The sequence below is a fragment of the Gopherus flavomarginatus genome, chromosome 2 (genome assembly GCF_025201925.1).
Source record: "Gopherus flavomarginatus isolate rGopFla2 chromosome 2, rGopFla2.mat.asm, whole genome shotgun sequence".
Lineage (NCBI taxonomy): Eukaryota > Metazoa > Chordata > Testudines > Testudinidae > Gopherus > Gopherus flavomarginatus.
The window spans coordinates 185,002,018-185,016,982 of NC_066618.1; the positions used below are offsets into that span (position 1 = coordinate 185,002,018).

Below are 14,965 nucleotides of genomic sequence, written 5' to 3' on the forward strand. Positions count from 1 at the left end.
TAATTAGTGGAACCACGCAGGCCTGGCTCCACTAATTAGGTGCCTGGACCCTGGAGAAGATGCACATGTAAGGTGAGATGGTGGCCTTGGGGGGAATAGGGGGGTAGGTGAGAGGGGGCAGTGGGGTGAGAAGAGGGGGTGGGGGGAATTTGGGACTTGCAGGGCTGCAGCGACCAGAGAAAGTGGCAACTTTCCCCACCTCCAGGACTGCGGCTGCTGGGGAGAGACGGCCCTCCTTCCCAGCCTCAACTTGGGGCCTGCTGTGCCAGGGGAGAGAGGGAGAGATTCTGCTCCTTCCCAGCCCCAGCTCAGGGGCTGCCGCAGTGGGGTAGAGAGGGCATATCCATCGCATTAGACTACTGATATTAAAATATGAGTTGTGTGCTTTTATTTGTAGAATTAAAAAAAGGTTTATTATTATTAATTTTTTTATATATAGCGCTTTTATCCAAAGTGCTTTACAATCATTAGCTAATGGTACAAACAACATTTGGAAAGGTCATTAAGTGGTCCGCTGAGACCCTCAGCAATTTTCAAGTGGTCCACGAAAAAAAAAGTTTGAGAACCACTGGGTTATAGTATCTGCACATTAAAGGCAGGTATTTGAGCTGAATGTTTGTCTACAGAATGTTAAAATCAGACCAGCTGGGGACTGGCAGACATCAATTCAATCAGCACTTTTTGTGTATGTGTGTGTGTGAGGAATTATATTCTAGTACCATATATAATCTGAACTGCATCTGTCATCTGAATCTAGTTGTGATAATCTCTTATGACCAGTTACATTTCTAGCTGTGCCTATTTGTATGGACATTAAATTTTGAATGTAAAGGGCTTTACCTCAGAAGTGCTGTGGTATAATTTTAAATGAATGGACTTAATGGCAAGTCCATTCATTACATCATGAAAAAAGCAGCCTCTGTCTCCCACAACATATCTGAGGAATAAACTTTAATATGAGAGGTTCCTGATAAAATGGGCTGCAACATCTCAGTCCAGTACTATCTGCAGCAGTGCGTTTGACACAGATCTAAAGCTGATACTGCTTATACTTATAATAATTAATGGGCAAATTTATTGTATTAATGATCCCCTTTGAGGGAACAGCGGTACAAATAGAAGACCAAACTGACAAAGCAGTTTCTTAAGATATTTAAACTCTTGAAGTGAAAAAAACAGTTGCTGAAGAAGCAGTGGCATAAAATTTATCATTCATAGAATATTTACTGTTATGACTTTGAATGGTACTATTCTGGAACAAGAATGCATTTCTTGAACATCACAAGTAAAAAATTATGTTGTTCAAAAGATAGTTACTCAAGGAAACAAATAACTTTAAATATGCCACAAAATAATATTCTGTTTGATTCAGAATTAGATTTGGAGTAGAATGTGTGGAATAGGAAATGCAGTTCAAAACTGTCAATGTTTTGTTATCTTAATTTTTTGAACAGCTCAAAAAACATATAAATCGAAGTACTCAAAATGCCTTTAAAATAATTTCTCACAGAACACAACACACTTACACCTCTTTTGCTCTCTTTTCACCCCTTCCATTCCCACATATAAATAATTTATGGTGGATAGGTTTACATTTTATAACACATTTTAAAATGCATAAGTGGATGAATATAAGAACTACAGCACTAGTTTGTACCCAGCAGCCACTAGTTGGGAGACAAACATTAATATAAAATGATAGTTTTGTCATGTGATCTTTTCCACTGCACCTCCAAATATAGAACATGACCATAAAAAGTAATGAGAACATGCACCCTGCTAAGTAATTTATTGCAGCTGATGCAGGATTGGTATGCCATCTGGAACAGCTATTTTCACATATACAGATGATAAAGGCTGTGCACCACAACAAGCTCCGAGAAGAAAAAATGTAGAAGCTAACCAATTGCGCCACTGGAGCATATTAAGAAACAAATCTGAACAAAAGCAAGCTAAATGAGTTTAACTATTAGAAGAGCACTTGATAGTAACACACTGACTAAAGAACTACATTAATTAGTGAACTCAGCATTTGAATAAAAGAAGAGAAAAAAAATCCCAGCTTCTACACATGTATTTCTATTTTCTGACCCTCAAAGTTATATTATCACCACAACAGGCATCTTTTTAATGCTGATTGCCTAATTCATTAGTTTCTTTAGCAAAGACAGCTGAGCTAATTTGTTTTTTCAGGGTTTTCTCTTTATTTTTTTTTTCTTAAAAAGTCACCATGTGCTACATCTCAACACCACAGGAACTCAGTAAATCCTCTCAGTCTCCACACCGCTGTCTCTGAATATCTACAAAGCTACTATGCCATAATTGCAACTCACTGGCTCATTCACAGCTTTACATTACTAAAGCAAACAGTCTAGACAGCTGAATGACAGAATTACTCGCTTTTCTCTTGCATTTACAGATACCCTGTTATCTTCATTTGCTTTTCTCTGCCCTGTGCATTCCGATACACTAATGATTAGCTTTCCTGTTTGGATTCCACACTGACTTTGTAGCTTTAGGCTATAAATACAAGCAGATCCAGATGACATCACATTGATATAGTCATGGGGGGTCTCCCCTTCCTTCCTTCTCTTGGGCTATTCTATGCGCACCAGTTTTCATATGTGGTGCAGAAAACAAACTGCAAACCCATTAATCTGTGTAGAATTATTAACACAGTTTTTTTTTTCTGCCACTGACATGGAGATGTGAAAAGACAGAGTAGTGCCTGAGGCTCTGCAATGGAAAATACTATTCAAGCTGCTGCCATGCAAACTACATTTTGCACAGAATAAGCAGCAGTCAGCAGTGTTCAGGTCTGCCCACAGGATAGCTGAGTGTAAAGCTATGCAAAGAACTGGGTCTGAAAAAAAATCAGAATGAACAGCAATATCTTTTTTACGGAGGCACACCAAAATAAATGTGTATATCAGCAATGCTGTCTAATGCTCTTGATATTAAAACCAACAAATGCGCTGGGCCTGGTCTCACTCAAAAGTGATCAGAAAACAAACCTTATTGATTTTTCAATACTTATGACATTTTTAACTTTCCAATGGTGTTCGCCTACACACTATGCCTATGTGGACCTCCGTCTATAGCTATAACATTCCAGCCTTGACCTTGTAAGTCCTAGTGTAGGTTTCAACAAGGTAAACAAAACTGTGTCACGGCAGCCAAAGTGCAAGTAAAATTATGCACCACGTTGCCAAGTCTTGTGATTGTATTGTAAGTTCTGCAATATGTGGTGCGTTCCTTAAAGTCCCAGCTCCTGGAAAGCACTGATTTACATGAGAATCTGAATCTGAGGGTTTTTGTTTGTTTTTTAACTGAAAGTTTCTAGCTCTCATGGTTGCTGAGAAAAGCCTGAAAATGTGACTCAATTATGCTAAAAGCTCAGAAACAAGACAACAAACCAAAAGAACCCACAAATCCATTATTTTTTAAAGCCAATCATGAACTTTTGGGCAAGCATGACTGATCATTTTTCAGGTTAGCAATACTGCACGCCTAGTGCTTAACCTATTGTGACCCAGGAAACTCTTGATTGGCAATCGACCAATTGGCAGAGGGCAAAGGGGGTTCATAGAGTTTTACAGGAATTCTGTATATTAGTTATATGGATAATAATGGGCCAAAGAATGTCATGTACGGTCTCTACTGAAAGCCTGTCTCACACTGTTCATCACAATCACGGCAAATATATTACAGATAATATGGAAGGGATAATGTGTGTGTATATATACTGAAAACTGCATTCCCAAGGTATGTAAGACAGGTCACCAAAAGGTGATAAACAGCTTCTGTTCAGACAAGGGATAGGAGACACTTATTTCCCTGGCTGACCATTGTGTATTGGGAGTCTTACAATGCAAGTTAGACGTTAATGGACACCATTAATGATTGCTCCTTGGAGCAGCTAGTCCTGGAACCCACAAGGGGAGAGGCAATTCTTGATTTCATCCTAAGTGGCGCACAGGATCTGGTCCAAGAGTGAATAGAGCTGAACCACTGAGGAATAGCAAGCATAATGCAATTAAATTTAACATCTTTGTTAGGGTGACCAGATATCCCAATTTTATAGGGACGGTCCTGATATTTGGGGCTTTTTCTTATATACCTTCTATTACCCCCCACCCCCATTCTGATTTTTCACACTTGCTATCTGGTCACTCTAATCCTTATAGGGGAGGAAATTCCCGAACCCCACCACCGTAGCATTTAACTTCAAAAGGAGAACTACACAAAAATGAGGAAGTTACATAAATGGAAATTAAAATGAACAGTCAGCAGAGTGAAATGCCTGCAAGGAAATTTTTTAGAACATCATACTATATGTATACCTCAAACAGTAAAAGGACCAAAAAAATAGCTAAATGAGAGAGTAAAAGAGGCAGTTAGAGAGAAAAGGACATGAAGTCAAATAGAAGGGAACATAAACTCTGGCAAGTCAAGTGGAAAAGTATAAATAGGCAGGCCAAAAAATAATTCGAAGAGCAACTAGCAGAAGACACAAAAACTAACAGCACATTTTTAAAAAGTACATCAGAAGCACAAAGCCTGCTAAACAATCCATGGTGCTAGAGAAGCAGTCAAGGAAGACAAGGTTTTTGCAGAGAAGCTAAACGAATTCCTTACGTTGGTCTTAACTGCAGACAACGTGAGGGAGATTCCCACACGTGAGCCATTATTTTTAGGTGACAAATCTGAGGAACTGTCCCAGATTGAGGAGTCAGGAAAGGTGGTTTTGGACAGTAATAAGTTAACAAGGCCAGATGGTATTCACCCAAGAGTTCTGCAATTTCATATTTGAGTTCCTTCAGAACTAATAACTGCGATACGTAACCTATCACTTAAATCAGCCTCTGTATCACATCACTGGTGGATAGCTAATGTAATGCTGATTTTTTAAAAAGGCTTCACAGCGATCCTGGCACTTACAGGCCAATAAGCCTAACTTCAGTACCAGGCAAAAGTAAAGACCAGATTTATCAGACACATAGATGACCACGATATGTTTGGGAAGAGTCAACACAGCTTTGTAAAGATAGCCTTACTAATCTATTAGAATTCCTTGAGGGGGCCAACAAACATGTGGACAAGGTTGACCCTGGGGATACAGCATACTTGGACTTTCAGAAAGCCTTTGACAAGGTCCTCACCAAAGGCTCTTATGCAAAGTAGACAGTCATGGGATCGGGGTGGCTCTATGTATTTTGCCGCCCCAAGCACAGCAGTCAGGCGGCTTTCGGCGGCATGCCTGTGGAAGGTCCGCCAGTAACGCGGATTAGTACCTGCCACTGAAACCGCAGGACTGGCGGACCTCCCGCAGGCGTGCTGCCGAAGGCAGGCTGACTGCCGTCCTCACGGCGACCAGCAGGCTGCCCCCCGTGGTTTGCCGCCCCAGGCATGCACTTGGTGCACTGGTGCCTGGAGCTGCCCCTGCATGGGATGAAACAGAAGGTCCTCTCAGGGGTCAGTAACTGGTTAAAAGATAGGAAATAAGGGGGAATAATAAATGGTCACACTGGAGGGAGGCAAATACCAGGACCCCCAGGATCTGTACTGAGACCATATTCATATTCAACATATTCATAAATGATCTGGAAAAAGGGGGTAAACAGTGAGGTGGAAAAGTTTGTAGACTATATAAAATGACTCAAAATAGGTATGTCCAGCACTGACTGAGAAGAGTTACAAAGGATCTCACAAAATGAGGTGACTGGGCAACAAAATGGTAGATGAAATTTAATGTTGATAAATGCAAAGTAATGTGCGTTGGAAAACATAATCCCAACAATACATAGAAAACGAGGGGGTCTAAATTAGCTGTTAACAATCAAGAGAGAGTTCTTTGAGTGATTATGGCCAGTACTCTGTAAACATTTGCTCAATGTGCAGCAGAAGTAAAAAAACCTAGCAGAATGTTAGGAACCATTAGGAAAGGGATAGATAATAAGGCAGAAAACATCATAATGCTACTATATGAGTCCATGGTACACCACACCTTGAATACTGTGTGCAGTTCTGGTTGCCCCATCTCAAAAAAGATATATTAGAACTGGAAAAAAAGAAGGGCAACAAAAATGATTTGGGGTATTGAATGGCTTCCATATGAGGAGAGATTAAAAACACTGGGACTGTTCATCTTACACAAGAGATGACTAAGGGAGGATATGACAGAGGTCTATAAAAGCATGAGTGGTATGGAGAAGGTGAATAAGGAAGTATTATTTACCCCTTCACATAACACAAGAACCAGGGATCACCCAATGAAATCAGTAGGCAGCATGTTTAATAAAAAACAAAAGGAAGTATTTCTTCACACAACTTTGTTGTCAGGGAATATTGTGAAGACCAAAAGTATAACTGAGTTAAAAAAAGAATTAGATAAGTTTATGGAGGATAAGTCCATCAGTGGCTATTAGCCAAGACAGTCGGGGATGCAACCTCATGCTCTGGGTGTCCCTAAACCTCTGACTGTCAGAAGCTGGGACTGGATGACAGGGGATGGATCACTGGATAAATTGCCCTGTTCTGTTCATTCCTTCTGAAGCATCTGGCACTGGCCACTGTTGGAAGACAGAATACTGGGTTAGATGGATCATTGATCTGACCCAGTATGGCTGTTCTTATGAAGTCTGTTTGCATATGGAATCACCAGCTAATCAAGATTGCGAAATTGACAAGAGATCACAAAATCTACAGGAAGGAACGCACAGCAGGAGGGTGTCCAGTTTATGGCCATGAATTAGTTTGGGACATCAGGAGAATGTAAGGAGGCACAAAAGTTATTTCACCTAGGAAGTAAGCTGACAATGAGCTTGCTTCATGAACATACAATCACAGCCAAACCTGGCTGTAATACACTGGTAGGATTTTGGGTGAACTTTTTCTTATTAGTTAAATTTAGCCTCTAGCAGGCGTGTTATGATTTTATTTTACATGTAACCCTTTGTTTCTAATATTTCTCCTTGCTATTACTGGAACCTCTGTACTCTGTTAAATAAACTTATACCTGCTTTCTCTATAAACAGATCTAAGTGCCGGGTGTTAAGTGGAGCTGTGATCAAATGTGTAATGGGTACACTGGGGTGTACTGTTCCCTTGGGAGCAGAGGATTTAGGATTTCTGTGAGTGCCCAGTGTATCAGGGCCTGGATACTGCACGGAGATGCTCAGAGGACTCGAGGATTGGCGTGTGCCTATCTATTGCTAACCCACAGAGGGGACAGTGTAGCCTGCGTGGCCTGAGAGGGGAGGATGTGTGCTACCTGTGGCTGGTGGTTTCAGGGAGCTGACCCCTGACAGGCACAGACAAGGATTCCTCAAGCAAAGTGCAGATGCTAATGAGGTCACACCTACCTCGGAAAGGTACCTACCCCTTGGAAAGGGTCACACCTACCTCGGTTGTTATATAGCATCTCCCACTATAGTTTCCATGTCCTTTATACTACACGGAAATTAGTCTCAAGTCCATTGCATACCTGTCTCCTTATTCACAAGAGCACAAGGTAAGAAAAAATAGAAGTCCAAAGTTTATGCACGAGCTGAATGTATCTTGTCAGTATGTGTCAGGCTGATTTGTATAAACTGTATGGCTCTGACTTCAGTAAAAAGCTTTTAAAAGTGAAATAAGAGTTAATGAAGGCCATGGGCAGGTTTAATCTTTAGGGCTCTTCAGGATGGTACAGCACTATAGAGCACTGCCTGAAAGTTGTTATGGCTCAGTGTAGGGAAAGGCCACCACAGCTCTCACTAGCAAAGCACGGAGAAAATAATTCTGACACCGCGACATCTAAAAAGGCAAACAATAGCAATCCTAAATAATCAACTTTTTACTCCTGTCAGAGATGTCTATATAACAAAAATGAATTGGAATCTGTCTATTGTAAAGGGTTGATCTACCTGTGAGTTTCTATAGCTTTGTGCAGGGCTGGACTTGCAAGCAGGACAAATGATTTCTTGAGGCCATGCCCCAATGGGAATCATGACCCACTTCTACCCTCTGAGCCCAGGGCCAGATGGGGATACAATTCACAGCCTGATTCCTTCTTGCTCTGGATTGGGTAAATCAAAGGTCTGGCCTGGAGTTTGCATGTGTCAAGGTTCGGCCCTGTTTTCCTCCTGGAGTGCCCACACCATTAAAAAGTACTGATTCAAATATCTTTTTATTTGTATCTGTAGGAATGTCAGCAACAGCAGAACCTTGCTAATTCAGACTAGTGACTAGAAGCCCTGCTGAGGGATTACTGGATTATACACTTTATCGAGCAAGGAGCCAAAACAAGGCGGTTGAGATTGCAGGCCACGGACAGACTGTGCACAGGGACATGCATGCTCCATGAAGGAGGATTTGAGGGTGGGCCTGTGGAGAGACTGGGATATTTGATACAGGCAGATCAAAGCCCAGTGTATTACAGAATCTGCAATGCAGGCTCCACGGCAAGTAAGCAAGTACATGGCTGCTCCAAACCTTAGCTTCAAATTGTGAAGAAGGATTCAAATAACTTCCCTTTAAAAAAATAATCATCCTGACAGAGAAATGTTTCTTCCTTCTCCCCATAATACTACCTCCTCATAGTATTTTCCTCCCATAATTCATTTAATCTGGGCCTTAGGCAGGGCATGAGTAACCCTTGGCCAATAATAATTTTTCTATACATAAAAAATGTTGTGACTTTCAAGTCTGTTACCTAGTGTCCCTGCAGGGCTAGAAATGGGAGTTTTATTCCACGGGAAACAGGAGGTTTTCAGCTTCCCAATGAGATACACAGCACTCACTTCCAGTCCCAGAAGGTCCAAAGGTCCCGTTAGTATTGTGAGACTTTTAGGCATGGGAAAACTGTTTTAGGGAATTTGGTGGATATTATGACTTACTCTGATCCCTGTGCAATGGAATTTCTAGCTACTAAGGTACCTTGCTTTACAAGTGGAGGGCTGCAAAAACTAGTCCTAGGAAGAAAGTTCTAAAACTCTCTAAAATATTTTTTAAATGTTCTGTCATATGTGTGACAAACAGCATAAATAATAGTGTGGTTATATCAGCGCTCACTTAAGAGTAGCCATATGACCCACTTCTAGTTTTGCCATGGTACTGCTCCCATCCCAAACTCATGTGAGTACAGCATTTATACCACACCTTCAAACATTTGCTCTAAATACAGAGCAGTGAATGCACCAGAGCTTGAGTGCTGCCATTTATACATACACAGACATTCTAGCAGGTTGCCTCTCAAAATGTTATACTGATTTTCTTACCTCTTGAGGTTCTTGATATTGAGATACTAACAACAGGAAGGCTCTCTGTGCTTGGAAAGCAGCACGTACCATTTCTGCCTATAAGAAGAGGAGGAAAACAAATTAAATTTTAATCTTGGAAGGAAAATAATTGTGAATAGTAACATTAAGCTCATCTTTTTAGTATTAACAATTATTCTGTTCCTTCTTTATGCCCTAGTTCCCCCCTACAGCCTTCCTTCTTCTAGTTGGTACCTCCAAGTCAAGTGTTATGACTTAATTCTCTCTTTCTGTTTCTAGTCTAACTCCCTGCAGCAGTACAGACTAACCACAAGACAGTGGCAGTAGGGGAGTCCAGCACCTTACAGGTACTGCTAGCAATGGGTCTTCTGTGTTTTTGAACATGCACAAACAAGCACAAAACTTGACATGGGCTAGAATGTACCATCTAATCCTCATTCAACTGCAGATCAGGAGAATCCAATACAGGCATAGAAGATAACCATTCATAAATACATATAGCTACATTTTCAAACAAGCATATCTGTGTTTTCTCCTAGCCAGGGTGGGCAAACTTTTTGTCCTGAGGGCCACATCTGAGTATGGAAATGTTATGGCGGGCCACGAATGCTCACAAAATTGGGGGTTGGGATGCAAGAGGGGCTGAGGGCTCTGGCTGGGGGTGCAGGTTCTGGGGCCAGAAATGAGGAGTTCAGGGTGCAGGAGGGGGCTCTTGGCTGGGGCAGGGGGTTGGGTGTGGGGGAGGGGGCTCCTGGCTGGGGCTGAGGGGTCTGGAATGTGCTGGGGCTGTGCAGGAGGTGGGGTCTGGAATGGGGAGGGGGCTCCGGGCTGGGGCTGAGGGGTCTGGGACTCATGGGGTGGGGTGAGGGCTCCAGCTGAGGGTGCAGGCTCTGGGCTGGGGCTGAGGGATTTGGGGTGTAGGATAGTGCTCCGGGCTGGGACCAAGGGGTTCGGAGCGCAGGAGGGGGATCAGGGCTGAGGCAGAGGGTCAGGGCACAGGAGAAGGTCGGGGTATAGGCTTCAGGCGGCGCTTACCTCAAGCAGCTCCTGGAAGCAGCAGCATGTCCTCCTATGTAGAGACATAGCCAGGCGGCTCTGGGCACTGCCCTGTCAGCTGGAGCTGCCCCTGCAGCTCCCGTTGGCTGCGGTTCCCAGCCAATGAGAGCTGGAGAGCCCCCTGGCTGCCCCTACATGGTGTTGCTTCTGAAAGCCGCGTGGAGTCACGGACACGCGGAGCGGGGCAAGCCCCTGACCCTGCTCCCTGGTGGGAACTCAAAGGCTGGTTTAAAAGGTTTGACGGGCTGTACGTGGCCCGTGGGCCATAGTTTGCCCACCCCTGTCCTACGCAGTCTCTCATGCTTGGGAGGAGCTCCCATAAACATCCACAAAGCTATCTCATTATCCACCTTCAAACTCTCCTTTACTATCAAGCCTTCAGAAAGCTTGACAACAGCTAGGCTGTTGGTGTGCTGAAACCATTGTGTATAATGCTGACTAATACTTCTCTCATTGTTTCCTTGTACTCCCCAGTTGGTCTGTCTGCATACAGCCGTTGTCTCTGTAACCTCTCTGTGGGGTAGGGACCATCTTATGGCACCTAGCACAATGGGATCTTGGTTTCTGAATTTGGTTCTTGGGCACTATGATAATACAACTGAGTAATAATATCAATAAATGAAAAACAGGATGACTATGTTAAATTAACCTAATAACTGTAGCTTCAAATGGGAATGTACATATTGGTCTTTTTGCTTTTCCCCATTGTCTTTCCTCTATTTATCTGCCCCCCCCCCATCTAAAAATATAACAAGGAAATTAAAAAAGCCCATGGGAATATAACTTTTGATTGAGATTTTAAATATATGAGTCAGGAAATTCAAAGTTATAGCAACAGTAAACCGGACACATTTGCACACATGAATGTTACCTTCAATATCATACCTAGTAACCTCACATACTTTGTGAGCCAATTCATGTCTGTGGTGTAATGTTGCTGATTTCCTGTATACCAGGAATTAATCTGGCTTTAGATACTACAGGCTGCTGTGGGTACCAGAATGCTCATATTCCTGGCATGAGTATTTAAATCTTGACTGAAAGGTTGCGTTAACATAGCCTTTGCAATTAATATAGTATAATTTTATAAGGCCTTTTATTGTCACTGTTTCCTTCCTTCTCCTGGCAATAATATTTAAAGATGATCCTACTTGAGTTCTACTGCATATCAATGTTTCTGGGGGTGTGCTGATTTCATTCCCTCATGTCCCTGCAAAGTAACACAAATGCTTCTTCACATTGAGAATGCAGTGTCATTGGCTGTAATCTACCACTGCACTTCCTTTTTCAATCACCTCACAGACTTGGAACTCTATTTTACAGATTTCATTGTCACCTACCTGATGAGCCCTGCAAATCCGTGGATATCCACTTGATATCCGCGGACCATTTTTGCAGCTCGTGGATTGGATGTGGACACACATTTTGTATCCACACAGGGCTCTACCTACCTGGTTCTAACAAACTAGTTATTTATCTAAACAGATACATTTATTTTTACAAAGAGCTGGTCCTTGAACTGGATTCTTTATTCAATGGGCAGCCAGTGTAGTGACAGTGAGCACAGGGGTGATGTGTTTACAGTGACTTTTGTGGCTGCGCAGATGGGCTGCTGCATTTTGTATCAGCTGAAGCTTTTAAAGTTTTATTTGGCTTCCTTCCCAGTTATGAAATGCAGTCTGGAGGTCATAAATGCATGGGTAAACATGGCTAGATTTGTGTCCTACAGGACGAGCCATAACTTCTGGCTATCTGCGGATGCCAAGGAGCATATTTGCAGCCATCGCTCTCTGGGCATGCAAAATCTTTGGGAGTCCTTTTAGTCTGTTCAAGGCTGTGCACAGATTTCACAATTAGTGGGCAGGTGCCTTCAGTTGAGGTGTATGTTACAGAGAAAGAAGGTTCATCAAAGCACTTCCCTCTTCCTAGCAATCTGCCGTACAAGCGTTCAAAAACACTTCATAGCAAGAGGTGAGGCAACATGATTAACAGATTATGGGCCAGGATGCCAAAGTCTGCCTATATTCTAATCCTGGCTCTGACGTGAGTCCTTAGGCAAGGCACTTAACTTTTCTGCCTCAGTTTCCCCGAGAATAAAATGGGGATGATGACACATTATATTATTACTTACCAACCTGAGGGTGTGTTGTATGGAATAATTAGTTGATGATTATGCAGTGCTCTGAAGATGAAAATTGCTACAACGACAAGTATCATTAAAAACAAACTATGAAGCCAATTCCTTTCCTATGGAAGTTTATAGTGCAGGGGTAGGCAACCTATGGCACGCATGTCGATAGTGGTATGCGAGCTGATTTTCAGTGGCACCCACACTGCCCAGGTCCTGGCCACTGGTCCAGGGGGTTCTGCATTTTAATTTAATTTTAAATGAAGCTTCTTAAACATTTAAAAACCTTATTTACTTTACATACAACAATAGTTTAGTTATATATTATAGACTTAGAGAAAAAGACATTCTAAAAATGTTAAAATGTATGACTGGCACACGAAACCTTAAATCAGAGTGAATAAATGAAGACTCAGCACACCACTTCTGAGAGGATGCCGACCCCTTCTATAGTGCTTCCATTGACTATAATCAGATAAGGAATGGGTCCTTCTGTACGTTCTCAGTAACATTTATCAATACCCAGATCTTGTGATAGTGATGCACAGGTCACCGTGAACACCTCCCCCCTATGCGCCACTCACTATGCTGGCTGCACATTGAATAAAGAATCCAATTCATGGACCAGCTCCCTGTAAAAAGAATGCTGTCTGTTTAGGTAGATAACACATAGGTAACAGTGAAATGTGTGAAACAGTCCCAAAGGCTGTGAGGTGTTTAAAAAGGAAGAGCAATGGCATATTACAGACAGTGACACTGCATTTGTCCTACAAAAGGTCACTACAGAATTCTGGCTAGATTGCTGTACAGGCACATTATACATAGAACCAGATGTTCAAAATAGCTCAGCACCCAATAGCTCCCATTTAAGATCCTAAATAAGAGGCTGGATTTTAAAAAGGACTCAGCTCCTAACGGCTGTAAATGGGAGCTGCTGAGCTCTTAGCAGTTTTGAAAATCTGCTCCATAATGTACAAGTACAGTAGAGTAAACTATACATCTAAAAAGCACTGTGCCCTAGTTCTGGCCAGAATTTCCCCTTCTCTGGAGAAAGCATGATGAAAAACAGCATACCTGTATCATCCTAGCTGCCATAGCATACACTTAGCTCTGTGCATGACAGCTGACTAAAGAGATTAAATAAACTATATGGTGTGTGTGTGTTAAACGGTTTTGAAGCTAAAATTCAGGCTTTAGCGAAGGCTGTCATCAGTACATATGTTTGCAACATCTGGAGGATACATGTATTTTCACAGTGGCTGGTGGTGGCGTGTTCTCAGCAGAGGGATCTTGATTCAGGATTTCACTTCATTCCCTTATCCAGCCAAGTAAGGCCTTGTCTATTCTAGAGAATGTTACTGTTCAAAGAACATTTAGTTTCCCTAGCAAACTTGTAAAATATCTCATGTCCACATATAAAAGTGCTCCGAATGGTTAAACTTCCATTTTGGATTAAATTTCCTGTTAGCCAGTCTAAACTACTGCATTGTTTTAGTGCCAGTGTAGATGGAGACCACTGCCCTAATCGTAGTGGTTCAAACCACTCTCCCACAGTGCACCCTCATGCTGGGGTCTAAATTAGCTATTACCACTTGTGACAGACCCAGACCAGTGGGGTACAGGAGGCTGGTAGAGGGCAAATATACTGGTCACTGGATGAGTAGTTTTCTGTTCCCTGAGTGACCTGAGCAGGGGCTGCACTAGAGTAATCAGGAACCTGCTAGAACCAATTAAGGCAGACAGGCTGATTAGATCACCTGCAGCCAATCAAGGCAGGCTAATCAGGGCACCTGGGTTTAAAAAGGAGCTCACTCCAGTCAGGTGAGGAGGAGCCAGAGGAGAGGAAGTGCATGTGAGGAGCTGGGAGCAAGAGCGTGAGCGCTGCTGGAGGACTAAGGAGTACAAGCGTTATCAGACACCAGGAGGGAGGTCCTGTGGTGAGGATAAAGAAGGTGCTTGGAGGAGGCCATGGGGAAGTAGCCCATGGAGTTGTAGCTGTCATGCAGCTGTTACAAGAGGCACTATAGACAGCTGCAATCCACAGGGCCCTGGGCTGGAACCCGGAATAGAGGGTGGGCCCGGGTTCCCCCTAAACCTCCCAACTCCTGATTCAACACAGAAGTTGATCCAGACTCTGGGAAAGGTCACTGAGGTGAGCAAATCTGCCAATAAGCACAGGACCCACCAAGGTAGAGGAGGAACTTTGTCACACACTCAAGAAAGAGATCTTGGAGTCATCATAGTTCTCTGAAAGAAGGGTGACCAGATGTCCTGTTTTTATAGGGACAGTCCCATTTTTTGGTACTTTTTCTTATATAGATGCCTATTACCCCATCCCATTTTTTCACAGTTGCTATCTGGTCACTCTATCTGAAAGCATCTGCTCAATGTCAACCAGCAGTCAAAAAAATTAACAGAATATTAGGAGCCATTAGGAAAGTGATAGATAATAAGACAGTAAATATCACAATATCACTATATAAATTCCTGGTACACCCACACTTTGAATAGTGCATGCAGT

At 42.6% G+C, this 14,965-nt stretch overlaps 1 protein-coding gene across 2 annotated transcripts in view; it reads right to left on the reverse strand.

Annotated features, from left to right (window-relative positions):
• CAP2 (cyclase associated actin cytoskeleton regulatory protein 2) overlaps positions 1-14,965 on the reverse strand; it is a 91,628-nt gene that overhangs the window by 42,599 nt on the left and 34,064 nt on the right. For both annotated transcript variants that reach the window (XM_050941603.1, XM_050941604.1), the window contains exon 4: positions 9,261-9,338. In XM_050941603.1, the coding sequence (XP_050797560.1) occupies positions 9,261-9,338 (78 nt within the window). The remainder of the gene's footprint in view (positions 1-9,260; positions 9,339-14,965) is intronic.